This window comes from Stegostoma tigrinum, chromosome 21, assembly GCF_030684315.1.
Source record: "Stegostoma tigrinum isolate sSteTig4 chromosome 21, sSteTig4.hap1, whole genome shotgun sequence".
NCBI lineage: Eukaryota > Metazoa > Chordata > Chondrichthyes > Orectolobiformes > Stegostomatidae > Stegostoma > Stegostoma tigrinum.
This window is the reverse complement of record NC_081374.1, coordinates 46,813,751-46,837,751: the sequence shown is the minus strand read 5'-3', so window position 1 is coordinate 46,837,751 and position 24,001 is coordinate 46,813,751. Positions and strand designations below refer to the sequence as shown.

At 42.9% G+C, this 24,001-nt stretch overlaps 1 protein-coding gene across 5 annotated transcripts in view; it reads right to left on the bottom strand.

Annotated features, from left to right (window-relative positions):
- The window catches only part of LOC125462987 (uncharacterized), a 28,216-nt gene extending 6,433 nt beyond the window's left edge, over nucleotides 1-21,783 (bottom strand). The window contains exons 1-3 of one of the 5 annotated variants that reach the window (XM_048553561.2): nucleotides 21,728-21,783; nucleotides 18,066-19,316; nucleotides 8,523-9,245 (exon numbers count right to left, since the gene is read on the bottom strand). In XM_048553561.2, the coding sequence (XP_048409518.2) occupies nucleotides 8,523-9,245; nucleotides 18,066-19,115 (1,773 nt within the window). In that variant the 5' untranslated portion in view covers nucleotides 19,116-19,316; nucleotides 21,728-21,783. Of the gene's footprint in view, nucleotides 1-8,522; nucleotides 9,246-18,065; nucleotides 19,317-19,615; nucleotides 19,909-20,219; nucleotides 20,331-21,067; nucleotides 21,165-21,727 lie in introns of those variants that run through there. The other 4 variants (XM_048553563.2, XM_048553560.2, XM_048553559.2 and 1 more) reach the window with 4 other exon arrangements.
- Between the last annotated feature and the right edge of the window lie 2,218 nt (nucleotides 21,784-24,001).

Here is a 24,001-nt window from a genome sequence, read left to right as displayed (position 1 = left end):
GAGTAAAGACTCTCAGCCTTGATGAGATCTCATTTGGAACATTGGAGCATCCAGTTCTGGTCTCCTTATCTAAAAGGATATATTTGTCATAAAGGGAGTACAAATAGAGGTTAATTATCCAGATTAGTTCCAGAGAATGGCAGGATCTTCTTAGGAGATGAGGAAATAAGATCTACATTCCTTACAGTTTCAAAGAATGAGATGTGATCTCATTCAGACTTACAAAATTTCCACATGGTGGATATGCATAAGTTATTTCCCATGGATGATGAGTCTAATTTCAGGATATGGGGCATTTAAGGCTGAAATTAGAAGGTATTTCTTCACGTAGAGGACAGTGAATCCATAGAATTGTCTACCTTTGGCAGCTGTGGAAGCTCAATCACTGAACGTGTTCAAGACAGAAATCAATTGGTTTCTGGTGCTAAATGACATCAAAGGTTATGGAGATAGCACAGAAAAAAAGTGAGGTAGCTGATGAGCCCTGATCCAATTGAATGATGGGCCAAATGACCTACATCTGTTCTTATGTTTCACTGCCTTATGATCTTACACCAGTAACTTCCAGTTCAAATACTGTCTAGTGTACCTTCATGTGTCATATCGAAGCACTGGTTAATCACTGGGCAGAAGGTGCCCGCAGCAAGTTCAGGAGGAGAAGGATAGCAGGTTTCCCCACAGGTCAAAGTTGCAGACAACCTCTGCTGTAGCAGAGTTAAATCAAGATTTCTGACTTGGTCTATTGGCGGCCTATTAGACAGCCTGTTATCACCAAGGTCATGGAGGTGCTTGGTTCCAACTTGGCAATGACTTTGTACAGGACTTGGAGCTCATCCTTTTCAACACAGGAACAGGAGTCAACTGTAAGGGCACGCTTACAGATCTAATTGTTGCAGTGGCTGATGGTCGAGGTCCCAGTTTCCATTTCAGCAAATGGAAAGCTCACCCTGTATCAGAATCAGCATGCAGCTTTAGATTGCTGCCAACATGGCTCCAGATACAAGGGCTTGCAGAGCCTCAGAACAGTAAAGCAATCTGTCCTCCAAAAGAAGATAGCATTGTTCAGACGCCAGCCCTAGGGCAGCAGTTGCTTCTTCTCTCAGGATAACAACACGTATGCCCCATCAATGCCACTCTTGCCAACACCTGTTGTTGCTTCTCAGCCAGACAGGGACGGTACAATCTGATGCCAGAACCTGAAGTAGTGCTCAAGGTTGCTCTGCAAAATCATCTACCATTCACCATGTAAAGTAAACAGAACTCAACCTGGCATGTTACAGTCATTGGAGTAGTGCTGCATTAGACAGGCACTAAGGTAAAGCACAAGAGTGAATATTTAAGAGTCAGAGTTTTACAGCAGGTAAAAAGGCTCTTTTGCCCACTGTGACCACACCAGTCAAGTATCTTATTCTAATCTCATTTTCCAGCACTTGGCCCATAGCCCTGTATATTGTTGCATTCCAAGTGCTCATCTAAATATTTAAATGTTTTGAGGATTTCTACTTCTACTACCCTTTTATCCAGGGAGATCCAAATAACCACAACTCTTTGGGTGAAAAAAATTCTTCAAATCCTGTCTAAACCTTCTTCTCCTTACAGGAAACGTTTTCCCACCTACCCAACATACGCTGCTCAGAATCAAGACCCCCATCTCAGCCTTCACTGCTCGAGGAAAACAGCCTCAGCCAATCTAGTTACTCTTCACAGCTGAAACACTCCAGGCCAGGCTACATCTTTTTTGGATACTCCTTTGCACCCTCTTGAGAACAATCATATCCTTGGACAGAACACAGGCTTCCAGAAACAAAAACACCATTTGACCATCAGCTTCTGCTTCCTGCCACCAAGTCAATTTTGGATCCAATCTGCCAAATTGTGCAAGATCCCATGGGCTCTTAGCTTAACCAGTCTTCCAGATGAGTACTGTTTGTATTATTGAAGTGTTGCTGGATAATGTTGGGGTAGAAATGGTCAGTCCATTGTCTTTTATAAGAGGATTTTGATCAAGAGAACACTGTAATGGTCTGTGATAATTGGTTGGAAAAGTGTGCTACTGTCATCTAGGATTCTTTTTTAGGGTAACTAGAGCACAGTGAGAACAGCACAAATCCCCCGTCCAAAGCAATGACAGCTGGATAAATGCTCCCTTCCTCCTCCTTCAGGAGTCTGTGAATTTCAAGTCATACAGGATGTAACAGAACACTATGAAGCACAAAATTACACTCCAGCATGTGTTGCCAGAATCCGTCATCATCAAGCAATCCAAGCAGTGAAAATCGTTACGTCAGGGCACCAATGTTTTGCTTCACCACGTGAAAATTATGTCCACATATGGCTGGATGGCTGAGCAGAATCATAAACCACAGAATGAGTAATCATTAATACCAAGGAGCCACCCACCGGTTCAAATATGGTGAAATGACAGACTAGTGTAGGATGAAAGCATCATGACAAAGGAGTGCAGCCATGAGATTGTAGCACACTTCTTGTTTGATATATGACATCCACAGACACGTATTTGCGAAGTCAGAGGCTCCATTCAGTATTGGGATGCTCATTACTGGGAACCCTCACATCTCTCCATTGCCTACGTAGAAAATACAAAAGTGCCTGCACCTCGTGTACAGGGCTTCAGCATCCTCTTGTTTGCAACAATGAGGAATCTAGTCAACGTCTCCATTTCCTGCTTGGAAGCATCAGCTAATGTAGAAATCAAGATCCTCAGGAATCTAGCAGCAGCAAGTCCTGGCCCTACTCAGTAGCTGCTGTTTCAGTTCAAGGAGGCTGCACAATTCTATGACCACTTCCTTTTTGAAACTCAATTGCTTCAGACACTGCTTCAGGCTAGCAGATGTGTTCTTTTTGAAGGTTTACAAGGCCTTCTTGTCGGGAGACTTTCTCCTTTTATCTCTGCAAATAGCTTCCTATTTCTGCTGCTTCTGCACCACTTCTACATCCCAAGAGGAACTGCAATGTTATACCCCATGACTGAGGGCCAAGTTTTTTCTCAGAGGCCTTTCTTATGCACCCCACTCTCTCCAAAGTGCATCACACTCCCTTTAGACTGAATGGTCTCTTATCAGTTCTTCTAACTCTGCAGGAAACCAAAAGGAAGTCAACATCATGTCATCTGCAATTTATATGGCAATTCTTTTATACAGTAGCAGTGGAGGCATTCTTGAGACTTTTAAATGAGGGTGTTAACAGGGTAGATTGGTGCAGCACACATTAAAATGTTGGGAATGGACACCTTGCCATCTTTTTCCCCCCCACGAGCATAAAAACCAATAGCGCTACAGAGCTGAATGCGCAATTGTGTAATCAGGGAACTAGTAGAATGGTTAGTGAACATAGTATAAAACAAAGTACAGCAAAGATTATGCACAACTTCTGAAACTAGCAAAAACAAGGAAATGCTGTTGCACAAGGACAGGTGCTTGGAACACTGTTATTAATTTCTATTAATGATTTTGGATTTGGGATTGGAACTACAAACATCACCATATTAGGATGCTTAGTTCTTCCAAAGAAAGAATACAAATACAGGAAGACATTATTAAACCTACAGAATTGTCATAAAGTTGGCAAATTACCTTCAATATAAACAAGTGTCAGTGCATTTTAGTAGTCAAATTGGTAATTTTGTGGTGTGCGATCAGTGATGGGACCTCAAATTTCTACAACTTATATGAATGACTTGGGTGAAAGGACAATGTATTCTGGCTAAATTTTCTAATGTCACCGGGATAGGAATAAAAGTTGTGAAGAGGACATAAAGAGACTATAAAGCATTATAGATAGTTGTCCAATCACTTAACCTATCTGGCAAATGGGAGTATATGGGAAAACGTGAAATTGTCCACTTCAGCACGAAGAATAAAAAAGCATGTCATCTAATCAGACAGATTGCAGAGTTCAGAGATGCAGAGGAATCTGGGTATCCTCGTTCATGGTTCACAAAAAAGTTAGTATGCAGGTACAGCAAGTAGCCAGGAAATCAAATAGAATGTATCGTTTACCACAAGATGAATTGAATACAAAAGAAAAAAAGTTCTACTTCAGTTATAAGACAGCATTGGTGATATCACATCCACTGGAACTTAGAAAAAGCTCAGAGGTGACTTGATTGAAAAATATAAAGTGAGGGGACCTAGACAGGGTAGATGTCGAAAGCGTGATCCTTCTTGCAGGGGAGTCTATAACAGGCATTTGCGGTTGTAAAACAGAGTTAGGCAAAATTCTTTTCAAAAGAGGGTGGTAAGTCTTTGAAACTATTTCCACCATCTTTTGAGGAAGAGAGAGTCTCTGAACATTCAGAAAGCAAGTAAAAACATTCTTAATAAACAGGATGAAGGGTTGTCAGGATTAAGCAGGAATGTGGAGTAAAATTAAGATTAGCTATGATCTTATTGAGGAGCAAAGGAGGCTCGAGGGCTGAGAGACCAATTTTTGTTTGTCATCTGTGGGCCATTTACAGTTTGGGAAATAGAAGGGATTCCCTTAGTGGTGAATCTTTGAAATTCTTTGTTCCTACAGACAGGTGGAGGCTCAGTCATGAAAACACACTTGAGAGAGTTTGACAGGTTTCTAGATATTAAAAACATTGAGTGATATGGGGGTCAGTGCAGAGAAATGGTGTCAAAGTAGATTATTAGGAATGATTTCATTGGCTCGCAAAACAGAGCTTGATGGGCTGAATGGCCTACTCCCACTCCTATTTCTTATGTTAATGCAGTAAAGTTAATAGAGGAGCAAGGGGAAGAGACACATAGACATAAAAAACTAAGCTATGAACCAAAGTGCTAGAGCTCATTATTTTTCAGAAGGAATTAAAATCAAAATATTACTAAGCCTTAGTTAGGTTATACTCAGAACCTTACATTTTATCAAGTGTATAGAAGCATAGATTAAGGTGCAAAATAAAGTTACAAAGCTGATACCAGAACTGAAGAGTGTAAAACAGGCTGGTGCTTTTCTTTTCTAGAAAAGGAGTACACTATGAGTGACCTGAGACAGACCCATTTCCGTAATCTCTTCTGGCTCTCAACATTGAGGTATCGGCTCCTACCCAATTCTGCCCTTGAGCAGCCCCAATTTTAATCATTCCACCATTGACAACCCAGCCTTCAGCTGCCAATATCGTATTCTCTGGAATTTCCACACTAAACTGATCTCCCTTAATTTCCTTTAAGATATTCCTCAACCAGTCAAAAGGACTATTTTTTGTTCTTCAACAGTTTCATTACACAGTCTGTGTAGTCTGTCAAATGCAAACCCCAGCAGGAATAGGACAGTTCCATGCAGGCAGTGTAAACTAGGAGGTTGCTAACTGAATCTATGGCAAGTCTCTCGCCAGCAGTTACATTATAAGCGCCCCAAAAACAAGACAAAAATGTATCAGCACAGTTTGCTACAGTTAAGCTCCAAGTCAACACCTACAGTTTGTAGAAAGAAAAACAACTGTCTTCAGTTTTCATTTATTTTCACCCTGTTGACCAACCAGTCCTCAAATGAATCATTTGGAAGTGTACAGAAGGGACTTCGAGTGAAACCAATTGTCAATTATCTTTCCAACTTTAGTAAATGCCCAATTTCATGAAGTAACTTACTAAACAACTCAGCAAAAAACAAAAATGTCAAAACTTCAGAGTAAACAATTTTCAATGCCAAAGTCTTGGCTTCATACTTGGGCTTTCAATTGATCCTACATTAGCTCCTTTTTTGCACGAAAGGCAACAAGCTCAAGAAAATATTATACACTCAAAAACATGTTTGATCATTTATTACAAGCAGAAGGGCAAAACAGATGTATTCGAAAGTAAATAAACCAGTATAGGTAGTTGACTCATCTTTGGCATTGATACCTACTTCAAACAAAGAGGCAAAACCAGGCATGAAAGGACACTGAAGATTCTAACTTGTGCTACTCTCTATCATGTAACCTTTTGACCACAGGACAGCCCACCAGAAGCAAAAAGAGCAAAATCAAAAGTAAAAATAAACTTCATAACGAACACAAGCTAGTCACAGAGGAAGAATCATATACTGAACAGGGAAGTAAAAGATTGAATCTATTGATGGACCAAAATATACAGCTACATGCATTTATTTGACTGAATGCTGATGAAAGTTATCATAACCCACGATCCTTCTTCATTAGTCATACTCCAAATGCCACAGCCTGTTTATTTAATAGTCAGATCAGCCATTTTGTATAATGCAGACGCCTCACTGCTGCCAAGCCAGCAATGACATTGTAGGTACACTACCTGCTGTGGGGGAGGGGGCAACCCCTGTACAGTTTCAGTGGTAACAAGTACTACCATTTTGCAACACTATCTCCTTTGCCACCACACTTGCAGAAGAAATGTGCACCACTGACATCATTGGCATGTACCAGAAGGAACACCAATTCCACCCATATGTACAAGTCCCATTCAACTGATGCCCAAAGAACCCTTGCCACCCTATCGCTCCACAGTCAATCTGTTTGGGATATCTCTCTCCCAATTTCCACTCAGCGCCCCACTCATCACCTTGCTTGCTATCTCCCTAGATTTTTCCACTCCCAACCTCTCTCCTGGAGACAGTGAGGAGAGAAGCAGCATGGCAGTGAGTGGGAAGGAGGCACCGAGCGGTTGAGAGCAAGGAAAATGTCTTTGGCACAGGAAAGAGGGCAAACTGCAACCTGAAAAAAAAACTATCTTACTGCATTTCTTCTTTGTCGCAGTGCAGGCAGAGACATCACAGGCAGAGGCTTGAATGGGTGGTGAGTGTGTCCCCCACAGATGCAGTAGCAGCAAATGCAACCTCTTGACAAAGCAATAAATGATCAGAAAACTGAACACTTACTCAGGTCGTTACCGCGAGGAAAGTGCAACAGCAGAAATGAAACTAAGATAGCAAAGATCAACATTCAAGGCACAGGGAAAATCTTTACCTTCTACTGGAATGTTGCCGATACAATTTTCATAATGAACACTTTACATTGACCAGCATTAGTGACCCTCTCTCTGAATTACAATAGGGGAATAAAAGCCCAGACTATTTAGAATGTTTTTGATATCACTATTACATTATCACTATGAAGTCGCAAATATATTTTCCAGCTTCATAGGTCAGCATTTGGGAATAAGTTGCTTAACTACCAATATCTACATCTGGGAATTCTAGAGGGGAAGTTCTGCTTGTTTATTCAGATTCTAAAATTAGCACCAAAACAAGGTGTCAGGATTTAACTGGATAATGTTTTCTCACCACAAAAGCAGGAGTGCAGAAAGAAAGCAATGAGTGTTACCACAATCTTGTCCAATGTTGGTTCAAAAATGGTCTCTAACAAAGTAATCAAAGTGGGGCATGTAGTTACCTTCATTTCCACTTCCTGGGGATACTCAATGCATGCATGACTCGCCATAGAGGATTCAGGTTAAAATTGTTAGGACCAGTCAGCGTACGTAAAAGCATATAGCACAGCACCCTTTTCCAGTGTATGCCCTTGGAGTACTCTTATTACAGACAGGGATGTTTCCCTTCCTTAAATTGGTAGGAAGGGCAAATAATCAGGTAGGCTGACATGATCAAGATTTATTAAAATTTGTTTCTTAAGGATTTATGATTTGGGAAAAAAGGCTCATTGTTGACAGTCACCATTTAAAGCCCTGAAGTGGCCAATTAATGATAACTCAAGAGCCTCATTCAGTTATCAGCCCAATTAACCCTTCTCCCAGCTGAGAAGAAAATTAGCAGCCTCTCTGGTAAAATGATACAGCGTGCTTGCCAGGTTGGGGGAACCCATATGCCCCAATGGTGTCGGGGGGGTTGCAATTAGGTACTTGGCCACCCCACCACCCTTGTTTCTAAACCCCTTGATCCCACCTCCCAAAAAAAATATGTCACATCTTCCAGTGGTTCCTCTTCTTCAGTATTGTTGTGCAGTCAGCATCCTCCACCTTCAAATTTATGCTCCCCTTCTCTGTCACAGCAGCATCTGACTGGCTTGCACCTTCAGGCACGGAGATGTCAGTGTCCAGGAAGTAAGTGACCAAGAAGTCCACCAAATGGCAATTTAAGGGTCTGACTGACACTTGACTTAGCAGGCTCTCTCTACGGGTGAGGCACTCACTCATTCCTAGGGATCAGCACACTAAGTAAGAAAGGGAAAATCATGGCCAACGTATTGATTTTCCAATTATAATTTTCCTTTGTGCCATCTGATTTCAAACAGTCACAACAAATACTCCAATCCTGATGACAGAACTACTTACCAATCTGTTCACTTGGAATACTATGAATTCCCTTCCTTTCCATTCAGATTGATTTACCCAATCATCAGTATTGAGAGGATGCCACCACTGTTACACAACTAATAATAAACAATAAGTGCCTAAATCATTCCAATCTTTCCAAAATTTAAAAAAAGTTTGATTTGCCTTCCACTTCTCTACTTTCAGTTTCATCTCTCTCAACTTTCCCATGCCACTCAGCATTAAACAGATCACTATGTTCCCAATAAAATTAATTACCTCTTTCCTCTTTCTTTGGAGTTTACTATGGTCTCCCTCTTCAGATTCAGAAAGACAGTCCATCAAATCTGCTGAACTTGAACTCACAGCAGGGTCTGAATGTTCTCCACATTCCACCGTGCTCAGTACATTGTCAACATCTACACCTTCTAATTCTATTTTGACACAGGTTTTGGAATAATTGTGACATTCTTCCAATGTTAATGAACCAGGCTTCTTCAAGATGGCTGGGCTTTTCTCCAGTTTTGGTGGACTAAATGCTTCAGAGTTGGCTGCACATTCTTCCAATGGAAGTTCTTTAGACAGTACTGGACATTCTTGAGATGCTATCACGTCAGGCACCCTCAACACATCCAGACCTCCTTCTAAATCTGCTACTGCAGACTCCTTGAAAAGCTTTGGACACTCTCTGAATTCTGTTGGATAATGCTCCTTGATAAGCTCTGGGCATTCTTCTAATTCTCCTGGGCCAGGCACCAATGAGTGTTCTGCACATTTTTTCAAATCCATGGGATCAGGCTTCTCAGAGAATTTTGTAACATATTTCATGGGACTTTCCAACCGACATCCTGAAATATTAGCAAGGTCAATGAAGGATATTCGGTTAAGGCAAACTCTTAGGTCAGCACGGATTCCTGCTTTTAGCAACAAGTCTCTGTCCTTAGAAAACCAAGGGTCGTGAGCACATTTTCCTGAAAGGGTATTTGGTAATTTTTTCACAACCTGCGAAAATGAGAGGCGAGAAGTTTAGTCAGAGAATTGAGCCAGAAAATGTTATAAAAATATGCCCCAAAATGTCCCAATAACAAAGAAAAATTGAGTCATATTTGCAAACCAAGCAATATATTTCACTCCATTCACAAAGACATGCATTAGAATATAGAGGGAAACTGCCAATTCATTCTTGTTACAATAAATGGAAGTGACGAGATGGAAAGAATCACTGCACACTCAGTTCAATAAAGGTTCATGGGCAGACAGGAATTCTGAAATGTAACCAAAACTATTTTCAGACTATGAATTCAGCAGTACAACAACCTGACTACTCAGACACTGGTCCAAAAGAACGTGAGCACAAAGCAACCTAACCAATGTAGTTTTACAGCTGCTCGAAGTGTTAAGTGGCCGAGCTGCATTTTTGCTCAATAGCTTCAAGAACACTGGTATCCTCCTTTATTGTTCCATGGGATTTGGGTGTCATTGGCAAGGTCAGTATTTCTTGCCCATCTTAATTCCCCTCGAACTGAAAGTCTTGCTAAGGTGTTTTTAGAGTGCAGTTAATAGTCAGCCTGTGAACCTGCATTCACTTGCAAGTCAGATGAGGAAAAGATATCAGCGTCCTGACCAGTCAAATAACAAGGGCTGTAGAGCGATCTTAAACTAATTGAGGAGGGGTGACAGTCTGGACTGGTGCAACGGATGCTTACAAAGCAGAAGAATACGGTATCATTACAGGACAGGTATTCTAGTCTTCAAGATCCTTAAGGGGGAGAATGAGCAACCAGCAGTCATGGTACACATTGATACCAATGACATAGGTAGAAAAAGGACTGAGAATGGCAAAAACGAGTTTATAATTGGGGGAAGGGTAATTACAATTCTGTTAGGCAAAACTGGGTAACGTAAGTTGGGAAAAGATGCTGTCAGGGAAGAGCACCACAGAAATTTGGAGATTGTTTAAGGAATGCATACTGCATGAGGTCGATATGTTTGTCCCTAGCAGGCAGAGAAGATACAGTCGAGTGAGGGAGCCATGGTTCTCGAGAGAGAGGTCGAACGACTGGTTAAGAGGAAGAAGGATGCTTATGTAAGGTTTAGGAAACAAGGAACGGAAAAGGCCCTAGAGGGATACAAGTTAGCCCGGAAGGAGCTGAAGAAAGGGCTTAGGAGAGCTATAAGGGGGCATGAGAAAACCTTGGCAGATAGATCAAGGAAAACTCCAAGGCTTTTTACATGTATGTGCAGAACAAGAGAATGACCAGAGAAAGGGTAGGGCCAATCAAGGATTGTAAAGGGAATTTGTGCGGAGAGCCTAAAGAGGTATAAGAGGTCCTTAATGAAGACTTTTCTTCAGTATACACAACTGAGAGGGGCCTAGTTGTAGAGAAGGACGTTGTGAAACAGGCTGGTAGGCTAGAGGAGGTTGATATTAGTAAAGGTGATGTGCTAGGAATTCTGAGGAAGTTGAAGACAGATAAGTCCCCTGAGCCTGATGGCACTTATCCGAGGATTCTATGGGAAGTGAGGGAAGAGATCGCAGGGCCTTTGGCGATGATCTTTTCATCCTCGCTGTCCACGGGTATAGTGCCGGAAGATTGGAAAGATGCAAATGTCATTCCCTTGTTCAAAAAAAAAGGAACAGGGATAACCCCACAAACTACAGGCCAGTTAGTCTTACTTTACTGGTGGGCAAATTATTGGAAAGGGCTCCGACAGACAGGGTTTATGATCACTTGGAAAGGCACAGTTTGATTTGTGATAGTCAGCATGGATTTGTGAGGGGTAGATCATGCCTCACAAACCTTACTGAATTCCTTGAAGACGTGACCAAACATGTGAAGCTAGAGCAGTGGATGTGGTATACATAGATTTAAATAAGGCGTTTGATAAGGTTCCCTGTGGCAGGCTCATGTAGAAGGAGGCATGGCATAGGGGGAAATGTGGCAGATTGGATTCAGAATTGGCCGACCCTTAGAAGACAAAGGGTGGTAGTGGATGGAAAATATTCAACATGGTGCTCAGTTATGAGTGGCTTACCACATGGGTCTGTTCTTGGTCCTCTTCTATTTGTGATTTTGGTAAACAATTTGGATGAAGGAGTGGAAGGGTGGATTAGCAGGTTCGCCAATGGTATGAAGGTGGGTTACATCATGGACAGTGCAGAGGGCTGTTCTAGGTTACAAAGGGACATTGATAGAATGCAGAGCTGGGCTGAGAAGTAGCAGCTGGATTTTAACCCTGAAAAGTGTGAGGTGATTCATTTCGGAAGGACAAACTTGAAAGCAGAATACAGGGTTAACGGAAAGATTCCTGGCAGTGTGGAGGAGCAGAGGGATCTTGGGATTCATGTCCACAATTCCCTGAAAGCTGCCACCCAGGTGGATAGAGTTGTTAAGAAGGCGTATGGTGTGTTAGCTTTCATTAATAGAGGGATTGAGTTCAAGAGCCGTGAAGTTATGCTCCAGCTACACAAAACCTGGTTCAGCCACATCTGGAGTATTGTGTCCAGTTCTGGTCACCTCATTACAGGAAAGATGTAGAAGCATTAGAAAGAGGTGCAGAGGAGATTTACTAGGATGTTTCCTGGAATGAAGGGAAGGTCTTTCGAGGAAAGGTTGAGAGCGCTAGGGCTTTTCTCTTTAGAACGACAAAGGACGAGAGGTGACTTGATAGAGGTGTAGAAAATGATCAGAGGTATAGATAGACAGCCAGAGACTTTTTCCTAGGGTGGAGGTAGCTTTTACGAGGAGACATAAATTTTGAAGTGAAAGGAGGTAGATATCGAGGAGGCGTCAGAGGTAGGTTCTTTACTCAGAGAGTGGTAGGCACGTGGAATGCATTGGCGGAGAGGGTAGTGGAGTAAGCCTCATTAGGGACATTTAAGCGGCTATTAGATAGGCATATGGATGATAGTATAAGATAGCGGTGTAGGTTAGACAGACCTTAGGTTTAGGGTAAAAGTTCAGCACATCATCGTGGGCCAAAGGGCCTGTACTATGCTGTACTGTTCTATATTCTAATAACTAGAGTCAGACAGGAAGATACAGACTGAACATAGAAAAACAGCAGTGAACAGGAACAAAGGAGTCAAAAATAGTGAAGCGGCAAAACTAATGGCTGTTTACTTCAAAGCATAAGGCAATGGTACAAATAGAGGTGAACAGATATGATCTTATAGCTGTCACAGACATAGTTACCAGAGATCAAAGCTGGGAACTAAATATTCAGGGATATCTGATTTTCCAAGAGGGCAAGCAGGAAAGAAAGGGCAGTGGGTTAGCTTTTTTTTAAAAAATACAGGGTGGAATAATTACAGATGGAAGAAATGAATTTGGATTAGAATTCATATGGGGGGAGGCAAGAAATGAAAAAGGGGAAGACAACACTTGTCAGAGTAGTCTAAAAGTCCCAGTAACACAATAACAGCAGCTATACCAGTGTCCAGAAAATAAATCAGGAGATAATGAGGACACGTAAAAAAATAAGCAGTACATTAATCTCAGGTGACTTTAATCTTCCTGTAGATTGGGAAGATCAGATTTGGCACGTCTAGCCTCAAGGAAGAATTCATAGGATATACTTGGTACAGTTTCCGAGGTGGATCTAACCAGGGATCAGGCTATTTTGCATCTGACAAAAATGTTTTTAGGTTGGTTTAACAAATAATCTCACAGTAAAAGATTTCCTAGAAAACAATGAGCATGAACAGGCTAAAAGTTTAGCATTCAGTTTGAAGGAGAGAAATTTAAGTTGGAAAGATCTGTGGCAAATTTTAATAAGGGTAATCGCAAAAGAACGATGACAGAACTAGTTGAAGTGGACCAAAGATCAAAGAATCAAGGTACAATGGATGAAGTTTAAGAGAATAATTCACAGCTCACAACAAAGATATATCCCAGTGAGGAAGGAGGACTCTAGAAGGGGGATTATCTAAGCAGGGAGGTTCAGGATAGCATTAAATTGAAAGAAAAATCATACAATGTGGTAAAGATTAACAGTATACTAGAGGATTGGGATAGTTTTAAAAAGAAACAAAAGATGACCAAACCAAACACAGAAAATAAACTATGAAGCTAAACTCACAAGCAGCGACAAGACAAACTGCAAGAGCTTCTTTAAATATACAAAAAGGAAAAGAGAAGAACCAAAAGCGAATACATGAGAACCAGGCAAGGGAAATAACAACAGGGACCCCTCCCACCCTGCTAATGCTCTCCTATCACGTCTTCCATCAGGTGGAAGATGCAAAGCTTCAAAACACACACCAACAGGTTCAAGAACAGCTTCTTCCCTGCCATAATCAGACTGGCCAATGGTCTCTCTAACTTCAAATAATGTTGATCTTAGACCATAAGACATAGTAGCAGAAATTAGGCCATTCGGTCTATCAAGTCTGCTCTGCCATTCAATCACGGCTGGTAAGTTTCTCAAACCCATTTTTGTGCTTTCTCCCCGCAACCTTCGATCCCCTTGATAGCCAAACAGACTCAATGACGACTTCCCCAGCCTTCTGTGGCAATGAATTCCACAGATTCACCACAAGTTTCCCTTCATCTTTGTCCCAAAGAATCTTCCCTTTAAAGTTGTGGCTTTGGGTCCTTCACCCACACAATATCCACTCTGTCTAGACTGTCCAATATTCTTTAAGTTTCAATTAGATCCCCCTCATCCTTCTAAATTCCATCAAGTATAGACCCAGAGTCCTTAGACATTTGTCATATATTAAGCCTTTCATTCCTGCGATCATTTTCGTGAAAGTCTTCTAGACCCACTCCACGGCCAGTACATCCTCCATGAGGTATGGGGCCCATAATTGCTCACAGTACGCTAAATGTGATCTGACCAGAACCTTGTAAAGCCTCAGAAGTACGTCCCTGCTTTTATATTCTAATCCTCTCAAAATAAATGCCAACATTGTATTTGCCTTCATAACTACTGACTCAACGTGCAAGGTCATCTTCAGAGAATCCTGGGCCAGGGCTCCCAAGCCCCTTTGCACTTCAGATTTCTGAATTTTATCCCCATCTAGAAAGCAATCTACGCCTCTATTCATCCTGCCAAAGTGCATAACCTTGCACTTTCCCACATTGTACTCTATCTGCCACGTCTTTTACCCACTCTCCTAACCTAACTGAATCCTTCTGCAGCCTCCACACCTCGTCAACACTGCCTATCCCTCCACCTATCTTTGTATCATCTGCAAACTTAGCCAGAATTCCCTCAGTTCCTTCATCTAGATCATTAATGTATAAAAAGTTGGGTCCCAGCACTGACCTTGCAGAACACTAGTCACTGGCTGCCATTCTGAGAAGGACCCTTTTTCCCCTGCTCTCTGCCTTCTGCCAGTCAATCTTCTATCCATGCTAGTACCTTGCCTCTAACACCACGGGTCCTGAGCTTACTCAGCAGCCTCCTGTGCGGTACATCATCAAAGGCCTTCTGGAAGTTCAAGTAGATAACATCCACTGGCTCTCCTTTGTCTAACCTGCTCATTACCCTCTCAAAGAATTCTATAAGATTTGTCAGGCATGACCTCCCCTTGATGAAACTATGCTAACTTTGCCCTATTTTACAATGCACTTCCAAGTATTCAGAAATATCATCCTTCACAATGGGCTCCATAGTCTTCGTAACGACCAAGATTAGGCTAATTGGCCTTTAACTTTCCATCTCTTGTCTAACTAGCTTTAAACAGGGGTGTTACATTAGTGATTTTCCAGTCCTCAGGAACCCTCCCTGACTGCAGTGTTTCCTGGAAGATAATCCTAACACTTCCATTATCTATCTCCTTCAGAACTCTGGCATGTAGTCTAACTGGTCCATGTGATTTATCCACCTTCAGATCTTTCAGTCTTTCTAGCACCTTCTCCTTGGTGATGGCCACCATACACACCTCTGCCCCCTGCCCCCAACACCCTGACTCTCTTGAATGTTTGGGATGTTCCTTGTGCCTTCCACTGTGAAGACTGACACAACGTACTTGCCCAGTTCCTCTGCCATTTCTTTGTCTCCCATTACTACATCTCCAATATCATTTTCCGGTGGTCCAACGGCCACTTTTGCCTTTTATATATCTAAAGAAGCTCCTGCAATCTCCTTTTATATTACTGGTTAGCTTACCCGCATTCTTAAATCCTTCTCCCTCTATTTCATTTTTTTTTAAATTGTCCTCAACCTTGCTTCACACACTTCCTGTACAGTGTAATCTGTACGCCTCATTCTGTCCAAGTATTTTTTCAGCCTACAATATGCACAATGTGCTTACTATGATCTGCCTGTATGGCTTGCAAACAAAGCTTTTCACTGTACTTAGATACACATGACAACAGATCAAATCAATTGATCCAGATTTCTTCTTAATCTTGAACAAGCCTCTCCATTGTCCTACCAACAATTTTGATGCCTCTGCAAACTTACTAACCACAGGTCCTATATGCTCATCCAAATCATTTATATAAATGACAAACAAAATTGGACTCAGTATCAATACCTGTGAAACACTGCTGGTCAAAGGCCACCAGTCTGAAATATAACCCTCCACCACTTTCTGGCTCCTACCGTAGAGCCAATGTTATATCCAATTGGCATGCTCACCCCGAATCCCATGTGATCTAACTTTATTAATTAGTCCACCATACAGAATTTTATCAAAGGCTTTACAAAAGTCCAAGTAAACAACATCTACTACTCTTTAATGAGCTAGCCTTGCTTTAGAACCAGTTATTATTCAACTATAATGTTAAAAAAATGAATGTTTGATTTGAAAAGAAAAACAACTCAGATGCCAACAACCAACATTTCAACAGATTGAAACAGAGGTGTTTGCATAAAATCTGATAAAACCTAGTTATGGAGAAACTTACAAATGAATTGCTTGCAGGAGATACTAAAAAATAATTCCAGCTTAATACAAAGCCAGTACGCTCCTCCAAAGGTGTCAAATAAAAAAAGCCATAACTAAACTTGATGAACAGAAACAGCATCGGGAAGTACACAAAATCGTGCAGATCCAGGGAATTTGAAATATTGAAGCAAGGGAAGACAAAAGTAATAATGGAGGCTAACAGAAGTATTTTTTGGTTATACTGGGTGGAGGGGGCACAAAGGGCAGTCAAGGATAATGGTAGCCATTTAAAAACAGATGGTATTAATACAGCAAATTAAAATACATTAGCACTGTCTTGTTGATCAATTAGTATATGTTAATCATAGAACAGCAACAGAACATTCCAGGGAAACTAATAAACCATCAAGGACCGAAATCCATTAAAATTGTAGCGAGAAGGGCTTTCTAAAATTATATGACTAGAGATAGGCAATCTCCCAGGATGCAATGGTTTCCACCTCCAGGTTTTAAAGAAATGGGGAAACTGAAAATGTCAAAATCTTACAGTCTTCTTGATTTGTTAACTGTTTCAACTGCAAATTTGAATATGACTCCATTATTTAGAAAGGGAATGTTTATAGTCATAAATTTGTCATGGCGAGTATATTGGAATCTCTAACTAAAATGCAATTATGCTCATTTGAGTAAAATGTTGGGTGCTTATGAATGTGACTACACAGACTCCCAGAAAATATTCCAGTAAGATTCAAAGTTCAAGATTGCTAGCCAAGACACAAAACTGAAGGAAGTTTATGGACCAGACAGGAAATAGATGTGTCAAATCAGAAATTATTGTCTAGTAGCATCCCACAAGGAACAATCCACTGGCTTCACTATACCTAATGATATATGTAATTGTCATTTGTAATAAGTAATGCGAGTGGGACACTAAATTATGAAAGGACATCAATAAGGTGAGTGGGGACATGAATGTAAAAACAGGTAAGTACAAAATCTATTTGAGACAGAAAAACAAAAAAAGTTCTAGTTTTTTTTAAAACATGGAAAGCTAGGAATTAACACTGCTTTCTCTGCACAGATCCTGTCAGAACACCAGAGTTTCTCCAGCAATTTGTTTACCACAATGAGGTGGTTAGGTTTAGAAATAATCAAAAAAGCTTTAATGGAACTGTTACATTTAGAGATTGGGAATATAACTCAAAAACATTTTTGCTGCAGCTATGGAAAACAGCTGTTCGGTATTGAATAAAAAGCAAGCTTCTTTGATGTTCTTCACCAACGCAGATGTAGACAACAGCCAATTTATGCAAATACACTGAAAACCTCCACATCACTCAATACTGGGCCTGTCCACGCTAACATCAGCTGATGATCACAACACAGCAGTACAACCTCCAAACCCTTACAGCACTGGCTAAGCACAATGCTCAATTCTAGCTTATTGTAAGTCCAGACTGAAATTGCCAGCAGATGGCACTCCAAGATCATTAAATGTTAACAGTGGCTTTTTGGAAAGAACATTATTTTTGAACTGATATTGCACATTTGATAATTTTCCCCCAGTAGCTGATTTAAGAATATAGCAGTGAAGGAGTAGTTAAATGTGGCTTCAACAATTTGCCGAGCACCCAACAATGCTACATGTAACACTTCTGATACCAGAAAGATTACCACACCTCAAAAAGCACTCATTAAAGCAGTTTTAAAATCCTTGTTCTACCAGTCACCTTAACACCCACTGCCCACACATGAATTAGATGGATAACAACATCCTGTAGTGAAGAATAGTTGTTTGTCCAAGGTTACTATTTGCATTGACTGGCAAGAACAGGGATTGTTAAGCAATCACATCATCCATTACAACAATGGGCTCCCATTGTAACAAAAGCTCATAATTATGATCACTGGCTGAATGGTCCCATGGCACCCTTCTGTACAAGTACAAACATCACGCATGTCTTTTCAAAACTTTTCACCTCTTGTCCCAGATTCGACCCATTCTCAACTGGATGCGCACTTGTGTCGTGGTCACCTACATCCATCCCACAAGTTGTATTTGAACATTTGTTTCTCTTTACTCGCTTTTCTTTTCTTTTCGTGTCACGTTCATGGCTTCTGTCAGGCAAATCAGCATCCTGTCTGGTGTTTGATGCGTTAAGCGAGGCATGACCACCCTCAATCCTCTGGGCCAGCCTCTCTTCCTCAGCACTGACCACCTTTGATTTCCTTACAGGCTGCCATCCTTTTTCAGCACCAGTGGGAATCTCAATGCCCTTTTGGGCCAGGAAATATAGCTGTCCATCAAAGAGAAGCAGTGCATTGTCTTTGAATGAACTCCCAAGCTTGGTTTCTAGCGGGCTGTTGGAGTAAGCCTTCATCAAACTATCCATGCTGGCGCCCTTTGCTTGCTGCCTCACAAATGTCTTCAGCACCTGAGAAGCCAAATTGTCACAAAATTTTACAGAAACAGGCGTAGGAGTGGGAGTGGGAGTGGGAGTACATGCCTTGCTTGCTCTGCTCACTTTGGTGTGTCTTCCTGAAGATTCTTTGCTCAACACCTTGGCCACCGGTGAGGCAGTGGATGTTTCCTGAGCTGGAACAGTCCCCCCGCTAGCTCCCCGGGTCTGCGTTAACGGTTTGGGCGCCAAAGGCAAAAGACGATTTGCCTCAGTCACCTTCACTGGGTTGACTGGGTAGATATAAATGGCTGTGGTGGGTTTGCTGCATTCCCCACCCTTGGGCAGGTTGTTGGCTCCTCCAAAGATCTTGTGTTGAACTGCCGTAGGCAACGAGAACGTGGAGATCCACCGAACTTCAGCATTGATTGGAATCTGGATGTAGGTGCCAGGACTGGACACACTCTGCGTCAACCCCGAACCAGTGGTAGGAGAATGGCTGGCAGCTGAACCACTTGCAGGAGAGGTAACAGTGGAATGAACTTTCTCGTCAGCACTGGCAAGAATGCCAGCAGAGGGCTTCGGGGTATGGGTGACCTGGAGCTGAGGATCCAGCTGGTTTTGGTTCATAGCTCCCGTGGATCCAAATACCGGGATTAAACATGCAATTGACTGCTGAATGTTAATTGGACGATTTGTACAGAGTAGAAAGTGAAGAGCCAGGCTCTCTACGTAACACGATCCTGAACACTTGTTGTAGGCCACTTGGCACTCAAAGGCTGAAGGAGTGGTAGTTCTTTAAAATTAGAGCACTGGGCAGGTCTCTAAGTCCTAAGAGCACAAAAAGACAGAGATTAACTACAGGATATACTCCAAAATTAACCAAAAATACTTTAGTAGAGAGCTAAATTCATAGTTACATACAGTCTAAACAATTCAAGTTGCAGCAAAAATGAACATAAAAAATCCATGCAAATAATCCTATCCAGAAAAACTATAATTAATCCTTGCTCTTGTTTTAAGCTCAATCAGCAGCACCATGCAGATGACAACAGACTAGCCCCATTTGGCTGAACCTAAGCGGGCATAGGCTCATGTCTGATTGCATAAAACTGGGGTGCAAAACTCACTTGGGTCATGCTAGTCATTTCTTAACTCTGTAAAGTAATGGTTTGCACACACTATCGAGAAGTAACACTGGACAGATTTGACAGATACTTGGAAATGGGCTGAAAATGATCTTAAAACAGTTTGGCAGTTCAGACAGTGTACAGCCAAAGAGGGGAAAGATGATTTTGGAAGGGGTAGGGTGGAGATGTGGAGGGGGTCATGGAAAAGGAGGCAGGCGGACCACACAGATGAGGGAAATAGAGGGAGGGAGTGGTGAAGGGGGAGGCGGTCAAAAGGGGACGGGGTGGCAGGGGTAGAAGGGACTTGGGGAGGGGGCGGAAAAGAGCGGTGGAGGAGGTGGGGAGGGGGCGGAAGAGGAGGTGGGGACGGGGAGGTGGGGGCGCCAGAAGAGACAAGGGGTGGGGGAGCGAGGTGCGTAGGGGGCCTCAAGATACGAGGGGGGGTAGGGGAGGGGGCGAAACAGGCCTTTGGGCAGGGTGGGTGAAGGGAGGCGGTGCAGACGGTTGTCCCCCAGGAGAAGGGCCGGTGAGCTCAGATCGGCGAAGCAGTGGTTCCATCTAGGCCGCTGCCAACCTCTCGCCCAATGCGAGTGACTGCTCTCACCGCTGCCCGATCTGACGGTCACACGGCGGAGCCCGGGGTTTACCCGTAAAAGGCCCCTCGGGGCCCGCCGAGATCTCAGGCCCACTCGGCGCCTAGGTTACCAGATCAGCCTCAGCGCGCATGCCCGGCAACCCAGCTGTCAATCACAGCGTGTCGCGCCATCCCGACCCCGCCCATGTGACGTCAGCTCCACCCCCTGTCAATCATCGTGGGGGTGGGGCGGTGACACCTGTCAATCACATGCTGCCTGCAGTTTGATAGCCATCGGTCAAAGCGGGCGCAAGAGACTCGAGGGGCCGAATGTCCTACTGCTCCTAATTCATCTCCAAATAGGCGGAAACCATTTAAGCAGGGTGTTAGAACACAGCCAGCCAGGCAGCATGTGGAGCAAAGGAGTGATTTTACCCAAAACATTGAATGCTCCTTTCCTCCAGATGTTGCCTGGCCCTGCTGTGTTTGTCTAGCTGGATTCCAGCACTTGCATTTTCTTTCTGTCTCTAAGCATTTAGGGAAGTCATTGAGGGAGGGTTAGGGTTAGGGCTAGGGTCAGGGTCAGGCTCCCCAGGGCCTGACAGCGAACCTAGGGTAGAGGGATGTATTTCAGGGGCTGAGTGCCTCCTGGGGCAGAGGAACACCGCCAAAGGACAAACGGCTGGTTGCTGGGGTGAGAGGCACTGGGGCAGGAACACAGTCTAATGTTAGAAACGGACAGGTTTGACAAAGGGGAGTGGGCTTAGCCTATGCAACAACAATTTCCACAGCGCCTTCGACATCATACCACCACACAATCATACCGCGGGGGGGGGGATAGTTACAGGAGCTGCGCTCAAACAAAGCGAACCACATACTGGCTGAAATTCCGTGAAGCTTGGTCAAAGAGGTCGGTTTTCAGGCGCGACTTAAAATAGGTGAGGGAGGGTAGGTGGAGGGAGAACGGGTGAGGGTGGGCAGAAGCGAGGCTAGGCAGACACATCCAGTCAAGTAGGAGCGAAAGTTCGGCTTGAAGATCGGTCGTTCAGTGCCTCCGGGTAGGAAGTAGCTCACCACTTCCTGGCCTGGTGAATATACCAAGCAAGCGGCAGGGGAGCGCGGCCACTGAGGCCGGGTTTCTATCCAGCAGGAACCTGCCGTGCACACTGGGTGGTGTCCAGTCGCACCAGCCTCGGCAGGGGACAGTCAAATGCAGGATTTAAGCCAATTCTGTATATGGACGTAACAAGGAGATCGGTTTTGTCATTACTTGTAACTCCTACATCGTGATTACAGAGTGCGCTGTTGCATCCTTCAGGAAAGTGAGTCAATTCAGTGCGTTTCAGCTCCAGTTAAAGTTGTTTCGGATTCCTCCGGGGCACAGCACCTAAACAAGAAATACAGCACCTTCTCCTGGCTGAGGTGCCCCCTGTTTTGCTTTTTCTTGACGTTGGATATAGCCACGTCCTAATTGTGCAAAAGCGAAACTTAAAGGGCAGGACTGAAAGAGATGCATTTACTGCAGTCTATGTACTCACCCATGCGACGCTGCAGCAAGTGTTACAAATGCAGCTTGCTTGCTCTATTGTTCCTGCTGCATCTTCTGCGCATTGTGGGGTGGAGCCCAACCTGAGGTCATATACACACGTGATTTCCCCCTCTTCCTCAACCAAATCTACGACCGGTTACTTCATATTCACTCGATTAGCTTCCAAATCCAATAATGCGTGTTGTTCCTTCGACACGCATGCTGACAGCAGACATTCACTTTCCAAATGTCCTCCCACTTGTTTCTGGCAGGCACGTTCTATCCCTGACCAAATGGCTGCGCATTGTGTTGTAATGTAACAAACGGAAGTTCATTCGATACGTCGCGCCTGTGTGGGTATCCCGACCCTTCTCTAGCTTTGTGTCCAAGAGATTTTACTTCCCTCCTGGAAGCCTTTATTGATCCTACCTCCACCATATTCTCAGACAGCACTTTCCAGATCTTAGAACATAATCAGAAATAGGAGCTACCTGGCCTCTCACGTCTTTTCTGCTATTGCGTAAAATCATGGCTGATCTTTTCATGGATTCAGCTCCGCATACCTGCTCGATCACCATAACCCTTTATTCCTCAACTGTACAAAAATCTACCTATCTACCTTTGCCTTAAACACATTCAATGGGCAGGGAATTCCACAGATTTGCGTGAAGACATACCTCCTCAACTCAGTCCTAAATCTGCTCCTCCCTATCTTAAGGTTATGCCCCTAGTTCTAGTTTCACCTGCAAGTGGAAACAACCTCCCTGCTTCTACCTTATCTATTTCCTTCGTAATTTTATAGGTTCCAGTAAGACTTCTCCCTTATTCTTCTATATTCCAATGAAAATAGTCCCAGTCCACTCAATCTTTCCTCATAAACCAACCCTCTCAACTCCAGAATCAGCAGTGAACCTGCTCTGCATATTCTCAAGTGCCATTACATTTTCTCCAAAAAGAAGACCAAACTGTAAACGGTACTCCAGGTGTGGCCTCATCAGCACCCTATACAGCTGCAGCATAAGCTCCCTGTTTTTAAGCGCCATCCCTGTAACAATGAAGGACAATATTCCATTTGCCTTCTCAATTGCCTATTGCACCTACAAACTAACTTGTTGTGGTTCATGCACAAGGACACCCAGGTCCACCTGCACAGCAGCATGCTGCAATCTTTCACCATTTAAATAATAACAATCCATTTTAGTGTTATTCCTAGCAAAATGGATGACCTCACATTTACCAACAATGTCCTCTATCTGCCAGACCCTTACCCACTCACTTAACCAATCTATATCGCTTTGCAGACTTTCAGTGTCCTCTGCGCACCTTGCTCTACCACTCATTTTAGTTTCATCTATGAGCTTTGACACATTACACTTAGTACCTAACCTTAAATCATCCATGCATATTGAAAATAATTGGGGTCCCAACACTGATCGCCAACCAGAAAGACGCCTATTTATACCCACCCTTTGCTTTCTGTCAGTTAACCAGTCACAGTGTGAAAAGTTTTTCTTCGTGTCACGCTTATTTATTTTGCTAATTCTCCTAACTCGGTGTCCTGTGGCTCTTGATTCTACCAATAGGAACAGTTTGTCCCTATCTAATCTGGCCCCACCTGATTCATTTCTATCAAATCTCCTCTGCAAGGAAAACAGTCCCAACCTCTCCATAACTGAACTATATAAATACGTACTTTGGTCACAATGCCAGTCATTGCAGATGAAGAACCTAAATAAATAATAAACAGTGCCTAGAGATGTATGACTTGGATCACAAGGGGTGAGAATGTAGTGATAAACTGAAGTTGGGTGTAACCACTCCTGTTTTGAATGATGACCTTGTGTTCTCTGAAATGCCCTTTCCTTGACTCAGCTGCCATTTCTGAAGAAGGGTCTAGGCCCGAAACATCAGCCTTCCTGCTTCTCTGATGCTGCTTGGCCTGTTGTGTTCATCCAGCTCTACACCTTGTTATCTCAGATTCTCAGGCATCTGCAGTTCCTACTATCTCTGAAACTTATTCATTTACTTATGCTGTTTTCTGATTTGTCCCACTATTATCATTTGCTATAGTTATATTCCTTCCTGTGACCCAAGTATCTGCCTCAAAAATGCTTTCTGTCTATATTGCTTCTCCTTGGAAGAGTTGGGCACTGAAGCTAACATTTGTGTGCAAGCTGATAATATTCAGTCTGTGTCATCTAGATGATTGTTTGCAATCACCTCTTTAAATAGGCATTTGTTCATGGGATGTGACTTTAAAGGAGACAATTTTATATAGTTCCAT